General features: G+C 33.5%; 1 protein-coding gene across 12 annotated transcripts in view; it reads left to right on the forward strand.

Moving 5' to 3' along the window:
• CGNL1 (cingulin like 1) overlaps positions 1 to 15405 on the forward strand; it is a 67999-nt gene extending 52594 nt beyond the window's left edge. For 10 of the 12 annotated variants that reach the window (XM_040570467.1, XM_040570471.1, XM_040570470.1 and 7 more), the window contains 8 exons: positions 139 to 309; positions 1728 to 1889; positions 2680 to 2769; positions 8513 to 8596; positions 10484 to 10608; positions 11100 to 11208; positions 12084 to 12247; positions 12878 to 15405. In XM_040570467.1, coding sequence (XP_040426401.1) covers positions 139 to 309; positions 1728 to 1889; positions 2680 to 2769; positions 8513 to 8596; positions 10484 to 10608; positions 11100 to 11208; positions 12084 to 12247; positions 12878 to 13016 — 1044 coding nt within the window. In that variant the 3' untranslated portion in view covers positions 13017 to 15405. Of the gene's footprint in view, positions 1 to 138; positions 310 to 1727; positions 1890 to 2679; positions 2770 to 8512; positions 8597 to 10483; positions 10609 to 11099; positions 11297 to 12017; positions 12248 to 12877 lie in introns of those variants that run through there. The other 2 variants (XR_005823434.1, XM_040570474.1) reach the window with 2 other exon arrangements.
• The last annotated feature ends 500 nt before the right edge of the window (positions 15406 to 15905 follow it).

The raw sequence follows: 15905 nt of genomic DNA on the forward strand, positions 1-15905 counted from the left end.
ACTGAAGTGTGACTATACAGTTCATTTCTTTGTGAATGTTTATTTGAAGCTGGAGACAAAAAACATTTGGTGTATTAATCATGACAGAACTTTTTGTAGCACTGTTTTAAGGAAAAAAAAAGTGTACATTTTTCGCAGATGGCTGAAGTGGTAGAGGTCTCAAGAACATCAACTCTGGAGCTTCAGAGCCAGCTTGATGAATACAAGGAGAAAAGTCGCAGGGAAGTTGCAGATGTGCAGAGACAATTGAAAGAGAAAAACCTTGAGGTAGAAAAATCACGCCTGACAACCATGAGAATGCAGGATGAGGTAATGACTCATAAGTTCAGTGACGAAGTTTAACCTTTGACCTAAAATTTTGCTCAGATAATTTTCAAGACAATGACTGTTTGCTGCCACTCTTTAGTATACTTCTCAGGAGGGACTGATCTCAATCAATGTGCTTCTGTGTTCCATTCTTCATAATGGTGATCAGTGTATTACTGCCAGTGAAATGGCTTCCTAGATATGACAGATAACTGCAATGTTTAATGGATGAATGTCTCTAAGTGATATGACAAGGATTCCATTGATGACCTGCTGCTCTTTTAATGCCTGTTGCTGAAGGAATTGGGAATATAGAAGTATTTTAATTAAAAAAAAAAAAAAAAACAGCACCACAACAAACCAGCAGCTATGTTACACTCTCCCCTTAACAAACTTGTTTGAAATTCAGCTTAAAAGAACGGTAAGAGAAGAAGTAGAAGTAATAGAATAAAGTGTGGTTCCTGTATATTATTGTCTTCTGTATATATTCCATTCAGTGATGGAGAGCTTTTGTAAGAGGATGGAGAGTCATAATGAAATGTGAAAGATAAAATTGGGATATTGAGAACGTCTCTTCAGTTGAATAAATGAAAGCTTGAAAGATACGTACATGTATGTGAATATATATATGAATGTATATATGTATACACACTATTAACAATTATGAAAAATACTTCTAGTGTTTTCTATTATAGCTACAGGACCCATTACAAAGAAAAAAGGTCACAACAAAATGAAACCTTCATTATTTGATTAAAAGATCATCAGAACTACAGAGGACAAAATATTGCTGCTTGTTAAGTTACAAGAATAAGGAATGAATGCAGTCTCACCTAAAAACTCTTCTGCTACTTTCATTTTTTCAAGTACCATAAAAGTACTTCAGATAACTTTATTGAGTACATGATCTTGTTAGACTAGGAAACTTTTTTTCTCAGCAAATAGCCCTGATACAACTAACATATCTAGGTATGTTAGTAATTGTGGCATTGGTTTAATGTTGTCGTTGACATACCTCAGACAGAATAAACTACATATTTAAAAGCTGAAATATTGGTAGTCTAAAAAGAAGAAGAATAATGTTGTGAAATTTCCAAACATATAGCTACTTACAAAATTGTAAAATTTGGGCTTGCTGTAATTGGGTATAAATAAATCAATAAATATACCACTATGCAGAACTGTGACTGTAAAACCTGTAGTTTGAAACATCTCTTTAGAACTGATACTTCAATCTATGTTTATTTTCTAGGCGCCATCTTGTGGATACAACAAAAATTACTGTGAAAAGCATGTCATTTGATGCAATTCCAATTACACTTCTGGATATGTCGTGATTGTAGTCAGTCCCCTTTACTGACAGTGCTTGTTTACTGAAAATGTAGTATGTAGCGTGTTATTATGATATCTTTTTGTTTCAGATGCGTCTCATGGAAGAAAACTTGAGAGACCACCAGAGAGCTCAAGATGAAGCAATAACAAAAACTCAGCTGCTGGAACAGACTGTGAAAGGCTTGGAATATGAACTGGAGGTCAAAAACCACTTAAAAGACGATCGGGCAAGACAAATCAAATTAATGGAGGTAAAAGACCTTATTAGAGTTGATTAAAATAATGTTATTTCATATGAATCCTGTCAGAAGGAACAAAATAAAGTTGTGGAAAATTCATAAAGTATTAATACAGTATTTTTTTGGTATATTCTGAAGGAGATCTGTTAGCAAATTCATCATAGCATAATGTGTTCTAAATTGCACTTGTTCTTTCATTACTTTCTTTAAATTGCTTTTAAACTAATTTTCATTAATCAGGCAAAATTCTAAAATTTTCATTCATAGACCCCTCAGAACTTCAAAAGTTCTTAGAAGTATAAGTGCTATTTAGCATTTAATACTGATTCATTTCATGAGCCTAAATAACATAGCTATTCTAATTATGTTGTTATGGGTTAGGTTCATAATTGTCCAGGTTAATTAAACTGTCATTTAACTTTCATAAACAAATGTTTTTATACATTTTACTCATTGTGATTAATGGAAATAAATTTGTCTTCCAAATGTGTGATATAACTTAAGTCTAAAAACAGTCTCTAGAAACATGTCTTTGATTGCAAGCTTTTACTTTCTTGAAATTGTTTGGAGTGATTAAAAAAAAAATTTGCTTCTGTCAGAGAAACAATTTTGTTTTAAAGTCTTATCTACTACCATCTCTTTTTTCCTAGATTCTGTACTTTTCTTCAGAGATGTTTTCCTTTTCAAGTCTATTCTTTCAAACAGTTTTGAGTCCTTAAAGTTTAAGGAAGAATGGTTTGGTAGCAATCCAAAGAGGATGGGAGAATAGTATGTTGAAATTACTTTTCTTTGTTCCATTTAGGACAAATTATCTCACCTGGAACTTGAGCTTGATGAAGAAAAGAATAATTCAGATTTGTTGTCTGAGAGGATCAGTAGATGCAGAGAACAGGTACTCAAATGAGTTTACATTGTTCAAGGTTCATAAACACGATTAAATATACTCCTCTGTATCATCACAGAACATTTTTTCCTATTTTCCTAACTGGAAAAATGAAACACGTGAGTTATTAATTGACCAGGATCCATCCACAAAAGTAATTTCATATCATAAAGAGAACCCTGACTTACTATTTCTATTCCTGTAAACATTCATGTTCTGTACATTCTTTGAAAAGTATGTAGTGTTTTACCCATGCCATTTTTGAAATAGAGCTAGCTCAATCTATTAGAGCATTGTAAAATAGAAGATAAACTTAATTTGAGCCTGTACTGGGCTTATATTATGAGGGCCTAGAAAATGTTCTGTGGCTTAGTTTAATTCTAAAAGATATGAAACTGATGCATAACTCATTAGAGCATGTCTGTTACTGTAGCTTTGTATTAAGTATCATATCTCATTAGTGATTTCCTAGCAGTCTGGAAGACAATATGCACTGAGGTACAACCCATGATTGTCTATTCTGTTTTCATTTTTCTTTCTTTCTGTAGAAAAAATAATTGCTGAAATTCTACAGAATAGCTTTAATTTCAGAGGGAGAATAGAAAATAACATCTTAGTTTCAGTCTTTTAAATGAAATTGTTTCTTCTTGTGAGTTAGAGATAGTTCCTTTCGTGCGTTCTTGAAACACCGAGGCACCCATACTACTCTGTTGGGACTCAGGTTACTGAGATTCTGTTTGTCTGCAGTAGTCTTCTGATATTATTTCACTGGTATTGTACAGACTCAGAGTTAGTGGGTGAAGTAGAATGTGAAGGACCCATAATAATCTGGGGTCATGCTATTGTTAAATTAGGAAGTCTTTTATGCTAAGAGTTTTTGCCTGGGTTGTAAGCCTGGGATAAAAGAACCTTACTGATAGCTGCACTAGTGAGTACCATAGTAACTTAATTTGCTGGCTAAATAGAAACCTCAAATACAGATGGGTGACAAAAGTGTTACATAATGAGTAAAATAAATGTTTATTTTGAGGTCTGGAGTTTCTCATTTCATGCATGAGTTACAAAGGTTGCTTTGTTTTGATTTAATGCCAGAATGACTAAGTAGTCAAATTACTAAAGAGTATTTCAGGGTCTGCTAAGCATTTATAATGACATGAGAAATTATAATGGATTTGTTTTGGTAATAACGGTGTTTCTGTAACTTTTTTTTCAATTTTAAATACATTTTTAAATATACCGATAATGAAGTATAATACTCAAATTTCTACTAAAACAAATTGAAATGACTACTTATATTTTACATAAAGCTAAACATTTGAATAAACACTGCTAAGGCTAATGGTTCACACTTCATTTACTGTGAAATGTTATCCCCTTTCTTAATTTAAATACCCTTCTGAATCTGGGAATGGCTGCATGAGATGTTCTCATCTTCCCTACCTCATTCTCAAGAAGTACCACAACGTTGTGGAAACTTCAATTTTTACTGGTTTCCTACTTTAAAAAAAATCCGTGAGCTTCACTGAAAATTCATCTGATCTGGATTCATCGTTCCATCTTTCTGCTTTTCTTATGCGATTGCTGATACACAAGGAATCCTGTTCTTCAGCTGTAATCTGTTTATATAAGATAGGAAAGTGCTTGTGGGAAAGAAGTGGTCTCCATCTACCTCTGTGAATAAATACTCTTACTAAAAATTCTCTGGAGTGAGTGCCAGTAACTTTGCTCACTTCTGCATTGATTTACCTTAAGGGGGAGATTTTCAGTAACTTTTAGTCCTTTATATATTAAAAAGAAATATGCCAAGGAAATAAAAATTCTTATCCTTGTCTTCAATACTTCAGTGTCCTTTTTATTGCAAAACTTTATTATAATCTTTAATATCTTGTAGCTATTATGTTTTGAAAAAAATCATAACTGCAGAAACATCATCTTGATCTTCTGTTGCATCTTCTTCAGCTTTGTAGAAGTTGGTCTTAACTTATTCCTGGCCCCTTCTCATTACTGAAGAAAGCATTAGATCCTTTCTGTTGCTGGGAGGAAGTCTTTAACATATGAGATTTTTCAAGAAAGGTGGATCATATCCTGTTGGTTTTTAAATAAGTTATTAGCAGCTCTGGAAAGAGCAGCATTACAAACATGCATAGAAAGCTAGAGTCCGAAAGGAGCAGAAACAGAACGCATCTTATTACCTGATGTTTTTGTCCACAAACAAGTGAAATGAAATACCGTTTTGTTTTTGCAAACAGAATTGAAAAACACTTAAGATAGCCTCCAGCAATGAATGTGTTCTGTGGAAATGCAAACATGAATCTATTGACTTCAGAGTTGTTTCCTGGAAGTGTGAAATATGGACTATTTAGTTTCCATGGCAATTTTAGAACAAATTCAGGAAGATAAAGTTGCATTGACTTGGATCATCCACTTTATTTTAGTAAAGCATTCCCTGTGGATAGCTAGCTGTACACCTGCTCCTTAGCTGGCACCAGGTGTGGGAGGCAAACAAATGAAAAAGGGGAAATGAAGGTTGCTTTTCAATTTTGAAGGATCAAAAGGTTTTGTTTGCCTTCAGCCTCTTTGTTAAATACCTTTTTATATACTTGCAAATTGAGCTTACACACTAGGTTAATATATATATATATATATATATATATATGCATATATATATATATACATATTTTATTTTTTCCTACTAACAAGAAACATACTATGTGAACCAAGTGTGAGATGGTAATAAAGTCTAAAATATTAAAAATCAAATTATATTCACTAATAATGAAATTAACAGCTGCTTCTAATCCTAAAGCTGGCACAAAATGCTGTTATGTCTAATAAAACTTTGTAGAATCTGATGCTCCTCTCAATTCTTTGTTGTTAGCATTCTTCAAATCCAGCTGTGATAACTGTTGCCTTAAGCTACAGAGCTAGTTTATTCTTTTAACGTAATTAGAATATATTGAAGGTAGAACGTGAAGCACAAAGCTGTGCTTGGTACATAACCAGAGCCTGTCTTAATGGCTGTGAAATAAGTGAAATATTTGATCACATTGTAGCAGACAACTGTTTTTCCTTGGTGCATGTTAATAATGTGTTTACTAAAGAAAAGTACAAGGAGATGACTGAAAACAGTTTCCATCTCCTCCAGCAAGAACTGTGCTGTTCCTCTTCTCTTTTTACAAGCTCTTTTATATTTTTCCACCTAGCTTTGTGATCCTAATTATATATAATGCTTTTTCACTCTACCCATGCTTTTTCATGAGATTGCTTTTAAAATAACATGTCCAACAACAGCAGCAATCTTCTTGAAATTATAATTGTCCTCTAAATAATTCCTTAATTTGAGGTCTGGGGAAGGTTGCACAAATTTGTCACAGCTTTTGAGCACAGTAAGAGCACAATAAAACTTCAGAGTTGTCCATTAAATGAGTTCCTAAGTATAACAAAAACCCTTTCTTCAGTTTTTAATTAGTCATTCACTTTACTGCAAATTTTGCTTTATTTTTTCTGTGTCTGTCTTCATTGGCTAAAGCAGTTTCAGTAGAATAATGTCTACATAATCCCTCACATGAGATTTTTTTCTGTATATATGTCTAGATCTACATGTACATGGAAAAGTGTAATACGTTGATATGGAAATAAGCTCTGATGTGAGAGTTTACCTACAAATGTAATCTAATCTATATATATATATAATACACACACAAAAAATAAATAAGTAATGTATAAGAGCTGCGTTTATTCATTAAATAGTCTTTCAGAATGTGTTGGTGCTCATTCTCTCCCATAAGTGAAATGCTGGATCATATCACCACAGCTCTTGCGGATTGTCTAAGGCTCTTTTTGAAATCCTTGTTTAAACTAGATGGGTTTATGTTATCTGGAAGTTACTTGACCCAGTAATCGCCCCTTTAAAGATATTTTCATAGAGCATAGGCGAGTGAAGATTTATGCATTCTGTCATTAAATAACTTTGCTGATATTTAATTAGTGTATTTAAAGAAAACAAGAATTTAGTGTCTCTCAGCTTCTGGGCAACAATGAAAGCTTTTAGGAAATTAACCAGCTGTTGCCAGAGCACAGCCATGTGCTAACATTTGTAGTCCAGTATCTGGTATGACCTTAGTTTTCAGGAATGCCTTCTACTGCTCTGAAAAGATACTGACATAACATATGCAACTGCATGCATTACCACCATTATTTGTATTCGTATATTGGTTTCAAAGCTATAGAAGCAATGTAAATTACTTCTTTTAAACATGTTGTTAACTGAAAATATGACTTTTAATACTACAATGTTTTTTTTTTTTTTTTTTTTTTAAAGCCTAGGGTAATACTTTGTGTGCTCTGTTTATTTAACCTTCATATTTTCAGCATTGCTTTCGTTTTGTTTTGTTTTTGCTTAGTGGAATAAATCTGTAATTTAGAGCTATCTAACTGGTGATGTGTTTATGCAAGTTCCTACGTAACTGTTGTAAAGTAGAGTAGAATGCTGTGGCTACTGAAATTTTGGCTAATTTTTTTGATGTTACAGTAGCTGACAGACATTCACTGAGTTCCCTAGATGATACTTACCATAGTAAACATTGTGCAGGGAACAGCACAAATGCTTTGGTAACATTAGCTGTGCCTGTAAAGGCATTTGTGAAGACTTGAAGGCAATCTCAGCAGGAATGAGAGGGAAGAAAAGTATTTCAGCATTGCAGGCTTTTTCCGTTAGTCCAGAAGTTTCAATAACAGGTGTCAGGCAGTTTAGAGTTTCTCTCTGATCTTCAGATTATTTTTTTCAGTCAAGTCAAAAGTGAGATAAAGCAAACAAATTCTTTTGTATGTTGATTCTGTATGGAACAGGTAGGTTTTTTTTATCATCTTCCATAGGGAGAATATATTTTCCTTTTGGTTATTGAATATGCAACTGAAATATTTACAGAAACTGTAGCAAAAGATGTTTCTTTTTTTGTTGTTTGTTTGTTTGTTTTAAAACAAATAAGCAAGCAACACTTCACCCCCCAGACGCAGAAGTCGGTGCTTTCCTGGTATGTGCAAGACACACAACTGACCATTTAAACGGGGGGAAAGATGTTAATATCCGGTGTGCATCAGAGCCTGTTGGAAAAGCTTTTTTAATTTATTCATTTACACAGGCATAGAAAACTAACTGTAGAGTTTTTCTGCGGATACCAGTTTATGTGCTTAGTAAGGTCAAACTTTAAAGTAGACTTGTCAGCAGATTAAATGTAAGATGCTAATCAGTGCTTTAGACTTAATTATGAGGAAAACAACTGTAGAAGGTGTTTGAACACTGATGTGATATTCTGGAATTCAGCACCCTGCCACATGACTTGTCTCTGTGATATTTTAGAGTTCAGTACCCTGCTACAGAATATGTGTGTGTGTGTGTGTGTATATATATATATATATATATGTATGTATGTATGTATGTATGTATGTATATCAGCAGCAGTACCCCATATGGCTGGAAGATGCCTAGAAAAACAACTGAGAAATAACACAGGCTTCTCCAAGGGGAAAAATTTTGTCCAAGATAGTAATTGTAAACTTCATTTGAAATCGTGCATATGTCTTGATTTGTAAGAAAGAGCAACATTTTTCTCTTTGTGTAGGTATATGTAGTTTATATGCACACCTATATATATATATATATGTATATACACACAAATATATATGCATTATTGTATAGACATATATAAATTAAATCTTTTATTAAAATTTCCATCTTTTCTTTCTGCAATAGATTGAACAAATGAGGACAGAGCTACTTCAGGAAAGAGCTACAAAGCAAGACTTGGAGTGTGACAAAATTTCATTGGAAAGACAGGTAATTATGGCTGCCATACCATCATATTAACAAGGTAACAAGCCAGGTGGCTGTCTTCATTAGGAAATTCAAATAAGTGTTTAATGAATGCAGTATGCAGTAGCTGGCACTATCCCACCAGAGTGCACTGCTGGAAGTATGCGTTAGTAAGCATAGATTAAAAGCTATGAGTACCTTAACATTGATACTCAAAAGAAAATATTATAATCCTAAATTAATTCTGGCCTTAGTATGTTTTCTTCTTTCTGTACACACCCTTTTTAGCTTGAGGTTTGTCACAGCTTATATATTTTATGTACTAAAGACTTGTACTATACATTCATCTATGTATGCAATCTAATAGACCGTTGTGTTGCAGTAAGTACAGGCATCTCTCTACTGCACAAATTCTGTCTATAAATTTGAGGGTCAAAGAAATTAAAAATTGGAAATGTGGCAGTTGTTTGGTATACTTGTTTGTAGAATAAAAACGTGTTATCAACATAGAAACTTTAAAAAAGAATATATGCAGAAAAGACTATAGAATGTCAAATACACTTACCAATTTAACTATCAACTCTTTGACTGCTTTTGGAGGAGCTGTCCTTCAAACTCTTAACAGTACTTCAGAAACACTGTTGAAGGTAGATTGTAATTTCAAGCAAACCTTTGGCTGAATACTTTTTTTTCTTAAGAGCAAACAAGTGAAAAAGTGACATGCCTTTTAAAGAAAAGATACAGATTTGATAGAGAACTGCTACTCTCTGTCTAGGAAGGAACGGAATTCGTATGTTTCAATATCTGTGATGGAAAATGTATTAAAATACTTTTTAGCTTTTTGCAATATGTCTATTCTGCAGCTCAGTGGTCTTTGAAAGCAGGACTGTCACAGCCCACAGCGGAGATAGAGAGGAAGGGTATCTTAGCAAGTGATAGTTTTATTGACAGTCTCAAGAACAGAAAACAGATTGTAATGGGAACATGTTTATACCAAATTCTTAAGTTGGTGGCTTAAATTCTGTGAAGTTAATCCTATTTTAATTAATTATTTGAGAAGAAAGAATGCCACCTACTGGTATATCCCATTCACATTCTTCTATTTTTATCTGTGACTTTTCTATCATAGCTTTTTAGTGTTTGAGATCTGAGATCACAGTTTGAAGTTCTGTAAAAAAAATAAAATAAAAATAAAAATAAAAATAAAAAAAACACTTTATTTTCTGGTCTTCAGGTAACTATTTTTTTTGCCCTGAGACTTTATAAGATACCCGCTGAAAACAGGGCTAGGTCCCCCATGCCGTGTAAAGTTTTAAAAGTGTAAATCTGAGCAAAAAATCTGCCTTTATGAATCCTGCACCTTTCAAAGTTATTTTTTTTTTCAATCAAAGATTTTTTTTTTCAAACTACTTAGCTAGTAGGAGAAACACTGGATAGAAAGGAAAACAACAACAACAACACAGGAGCAGATTTGATACAGTAAAGTGCTATTGGATATAAATAATTTATTTGTCTATTTGTTTTATCCATACAACAGGTGTGGAATACAAGATCTGAAAAAAGAACTAAGCTTGGAAAATAAGACAGGTCTAAAGCTATTTGAAAAATACTAGCGTATTAAAAATGCAAGTGGAAGGGGGCTTAGAACCATCTGAAGTTCAAGGGGCCCGTTAGGCCTAAAATTTTGTCTCAAGCTTGACACTAAGCTCTTTTCAATAAAACAATAAAATAGAGGATATGTTGACTCTTCACTACCTAGACCTCCAGTAAAATCTCCTTGGTTCTTCTTCTGTATTCACTAAATCAAAAATTTTCATATCACTTTGTTTTTCTGAAGCAATTTGTTTTGCGTTAAGATGGTATTTCTTACTATGAACAAGTATGTAGTAATCATGTATGTTCCAATTATAGAACAAGGACTTAAGGAGCCGAATTCTTCATCTGGAAGGTTCTTACCGATCCAGTAAAGAGGGACTTGTTGCTCAGATGGAAGCAAGGATCACAGAGCTAGAAGAACGTCTTGAAAATGAAGAGAGGTAAAGCTAGTTCTGTTAAGATTAAAACATGTATGTTTGTGTATGTTAATATGGCCTCTTGCTAATATTAGATATCTAATACAACTAATATGACTTTTTTTCACAAGCAACAAATTAAAGTGGTTACTGTTTCATGTAAGTGTTGCAGGTTTTCTTTTTGAAAAAAAAAAAAAGACTAGAAATTGCCTTAAATTTAAAACTGTGCACGCTGATAACATGGTTACATACCTCATTATTATATGAGTGTCTGCTATCAGTAACAAACTTAGAAATACTAACTATAGTTGAACATTTCAGTTGTCACATTCACTTCATTGTTTAATCTTGGAGGAATATATTCTTTATCTAAATATTGCAAGGCATCAGTAAATCAAAGCAAGGGTCATCAGTGTTTATTTAACTCTTATAATGTTGCTAAGAAGTTATCTTGGCAGGATTGGAAGTATTTCAGCTCCTTTTCTTACAAGGTTGTCCGCTGTTTGTTTTTCCAGGGATAGGGCTAATTTCCAACTAAATAACCGCAGACTTGAGAGAAAAGTGAAGGAGTTAATGTTGCAAGTAGATGATGAACATCTCTCATTGACCGACCAAAAGGACCAGGTAGAGGGAAAGACTAATATGCTACTAGGAATAATATCAGATATTTGCATAAATCATCATATGTACAAGATATTTCAGAAGAATATAGGTAGATACTGATTATTCTGTTCTTTATGAAGTTCCATTTAATGAGATACGCAGTTTCCATTGTCATCATGTTCTTTTGCCTAGTACTAAGTTACTAATTTCTAAAATTACAAAAATGAAGCACTTGCAGAAGCAATACTGTAGTTCTTTTAAGAAATTAAGCCAATAGCAGTCAGTATATTATCTGCATGTGATAGGATGCAATATAAATATGATATGATATTGTTTATTTATATATTATATATTGTGACCATAAAATTTTGTTTAAAGAAGCTATTTATTATTACATACAGTCTCTAAATATTACATATATAGAGATATTCTAATAGCAAGGTGTTGTGCCATTTCTGTGGTCTTTGTTGATTCATTGCTTAAAACAAGTTTTGTTTCAGTGTCTGAGTCAAGTAGTAAATATTATGCCTAGAGAATGAACAGTGTGTTTCAAAAAGCAGACATCTGTTGTGGGAACAATCTTGTAAAACCCTCTGGGCTTAAAAATATGTATTTCTTTATAGTATTTGTCTGGTAAAGTTGCTTGGCCATCTTGCTGTTTTACTCTATCAAAGCAATATTTGTTTGTTATTTTTTTCTTAAAACAAACAAACAAAAAGTATCCCATCAAAACTTTTCTCAGTTTAATGCTGGCTTTTGAATATTTCTGAAGCATATTATTACAGTGTCATTACACTGGCAAAGTTGTGTCTTTATTCTCCCTCTCATAGATGCTGGAAGAATAAAATTCCTTTATTAAAATAGTCCTCTAATCAGCTGACATGTAAATATTTCAGTTGAGTTTGCGTTTGAAAACAATGAAACGTCAAGTTGAAGAAGCTGAAGAAGAAATAGACAGACTGGAAAGTGCTAAAAAGAAACTTCAGAGAGAACTGGAAGAGCAACTAGACATAAATGAACAATTGCAAGGACAACTTAATGCTGCAAAGAAGGAACTAAGGTAGGGTGATTTGGCAGACATTACAATTTGTGTTACTTGCTACTTGATCTCTTGCTCCTTTAGTCCCCGAGCAGGAGGCTTCCTGTAGCAGACCTCAAGTTTGTTACAAGCAGACAGAGTTTGAGGCAGAGCTGTGAAACTCTTCCGTGTTTCCTTATCCTACAGATATTCTCCAATTCCTTTCAGGGTGCTCTAGGTGACCAAACATTTTCTCTGTCTGCTGTATAGTCACTGAGGCATGGGATAAAAAGTAGAAAAAAGTAGTAGGACTTTGCACTCCTGTCATTTGTAGTGACAAGAATTTCCTGCTGATGTCTGGGAGGAACAGCTATCCTGTGTTTAGTTTTTCTCAGGCATCACTGAACATCTCAGTGTGCAAAGTGTACGGTTTCCCCTGGCTGTGCGTTTAGTTAGACGTGCTTGAAAATATGATTGACTGATCTTCATTCTCTTGCATGTTTCTTTTATGTAAGATATGGTCTATGTTAAACTGCCTTTATAAGAGCACAAGTCTCTGACATCCTTTAAAAAAAGCAAACACTACCTGTCAATGTTATATGCTTTGCAAAAGTGTTCTGCATACAGATGTGCAGTTTACACACATCTGTGCTATTATTTTTGTTTTCATAGACGAAAGAAGTCACCAAGTAAAATGCTGACTGATTTTGATGATGATGATGATGATGATGAGTTCAGCACGGATGGCGATAGTCTCTGTGAAGTGCCTTCAGGACATAACTTTTCAAAAGATGATGACACAAAATACTAAAGTATTGAATCTATGATTCCTTGAAACTAGTGGAATAACCTAAATTATCAAGAAACTGAATATTCTAGAAGCCAAATGCCACAAAGGGATGTAAGACCTGCAAATTTAATGTTTCCATTCATACTGTGCCATTTTCTTATTTAGATATCCTCTGTTTATTATAGAAAACAGGATTGCATTATAAAACAGCTATAAAACTTGGTTATATATAACAGCTACTGAAAACATGGGGATAATGTTTCACATTGGAAATGTGATTTTGCTAAAATTCGGTTTAAGTAAAGAGCCATTTGAAAGTAATTTAAAATTAGTTTGTAGTTATTAAAATATTTTCCCTAAAATTAAAGAAGCCACGGACAATTATTTAGTAATTGTAAGTACAAAGGAATGATGTATAGAATGTAAATATTTTAAATCTGATCTTTTTATTGACTACTTTAGTACTACTCTGTAAAGCTTCAAAAATTATATAAATCAGTTTCATATGTAAAAATATCTAAATGTATGCTGAATATTATATTTGGGTTTTAACAAAACAAAAGAATATATTTTTGTGCATTACAGAGCAGATTCACAGTTCCTGAACCAGGAAGTACATTCTAATTTTAAAAACAGTGCAAGTTTTATTATATATGTGTTAAGATCAAGTGCTAATTCTGCCTGTTGACTTTAAAGGGGCCATCACATGTGCATGACAAGTGAGGCTTGCCTACTACTTTCTTGTAAGCTATTTGGGAAGCTTTCTGTCCATAGGAGGGAGGGATGAGAATGAAGTCAGTTACTACTTGGCATTTTTAATTTCCTGAAATGGACTCTATGCTGCAAGGGGCGCACAGCACTGTAGGCCTGCTCATTTGAGGGCACCAGGACAGGCTAATCTTAAAGTCTCTGAGGAGTCCCACAAGAAATTGCATCCAGGAAACAAAAGTATGTAAGCTGATTTTTCTTTCTAACCTGTTCTTGAGCATCTATTTGTAACATATTGCAATGTATGGCCATATATGCAGATATATATTAGTATTTCAATTTATAGAAATATCTGCATTTTGGATGATCCATCTGTTGAACAAACTTTGTGGGAAATTAAAAAAGAAAAAAGGCATTGAAGATTTAATTTAAAAAGCGTTTTCCATTTTATTGCTAAAAATATTTTTGTTGTTTCTTACATCATTTTTGCTCCTTTGCAAATCTAGAATTTTAAGGAAAGGTACTGCAACGTTATTTTATTAATAAACTATAGCTATGTTCTCTCTTGTTATTAGTATTTGTCCCCAGTTACATATAACTGAACACTTTTTCATTGAATGTGCTCACTACTAGTTTATTGTAACTGTAAAAATATTTAACCTGGAGTTCCTGGGAGCTTCCGTTACTCCCACAACAGTATCTACTGAAGAGGACAAATTTAACAGCTCTGAAAGTAAGGCTGATAACCTTGCTTAAGGCAAAAGTTCTGACAATGGAGCATCCATTTTCATATGATTATGTGAAATGAAACTCCTGCCTGGCAGATCAGAAATATATTCATACATAGCAGATTACAGACTCTGTTGCCATATAATTCCCTTCAAATTGATTTTGATGGATTGAGATATATGGGAACTAACATGAACTAAGTAGTTATAACCATCTGTTTCTGAATCTTTTACATCTTTTCAGGTAGTTTAGAGCCTACATCGTGTAATTTTTCTGCAGTAACAGCTTTACTATTGTGGCAACGTCAAAACAGCCCTTATTCCAGGAAGATCTGCACTATACTGTATTGACAATCATTGTATAACCTGCTGTGATTTATTTTATGTTTCATTAACATGTTTGTGTAGACTTAACTTTAATCAACTGGCTCCAATTTTCAGTTCTGTTACGGTACTCTGTCCTAATGTTCATAGATAACTATTATTTCAAACCACTGGGAGAAAATCACATAATATTGCAGCTACCTCCAGTTACACTAAACTGTAAAAGAAAAATTCACTTCAAATAAACACTAAGACAGCTCCCGCTGTTCTTTGTGTGGTGCATTTAGCTCAATATGACAACTGAATTTCATATGGAAGATGTGTAAGTTTAAAATAGAACAAGAAAATAATTATCTGAGAAACACTAATGCTCTTGAAAGGGTTTCAGGAGAGATTCTGCCTGTTACACCTTGCCACTCCCTGCCATGTCATCATCAAAAGAACTGTCCTTTGCTTTTTCCTTTAGACTTGGAAATGGCATTTCCTCTAATGAGTTCTCAAATGGTATGACTAAAATCAAAGAAAATCTTAAGATATTGGAAAGGGCATTTCAACTCATTCGCAAAACAATCTGTTCTGTTTCAATACATGATGCTCTCTGAAGTGGATCACATTGGTAATTTGGGCTGGTTTGTTTAAAAAGTCTTTCCAAGGAAGTCAGATAATCCTACTGTATTCTGTTCTGGAAGTTATGCTTTGTCACCTCTATTTGAAGTGCCTCTTTTTTACTTGTCAGATCATTTGTTACCAAAATGCAACTACCATCATCCATTCACTGACCTACATTTTGTGTATGATAAACATTTGTCAGGACAGGGTCTCAATCTTGACCGCTACAAAAAACATGAGTAATAGTTCAAGGAAGTGTGTTTTATTCAGTTCATCTCATGGCAGTTTTTGATCAAAATCATCAAGGCTCTTGAACCATAAAAGCTGGAAATAGGAGAATGTGTGAAGAACCATGGATTTGAAACAGTTCCTAGAACACTGTACAACATCAGAGCTTTTGGTGTATTACAAAATCATTACTTGAATTACTAGCTGTAGATGCCTTCCATTTTCTTTGACAATACCATAGTATCTTATAAACGAACAGACCTGAGCCTGATCATTTTTGATGTGAACCTAACTTGATGCCTGATACAGTGAA

This window comes from Cygnus olor, chromosome 11 (assembly GCF_009769625.2).
Source record: "Cygnus olor isolate bCygOlo1 chromosome 11, bCygOlo1.pri.v2, whole genome shotgun sequence".
NCBI lineage: Eukaryota > Metazoa > Chordata > Aves > Anseriformes > Anatidae > Cygnus > Cygnus olor.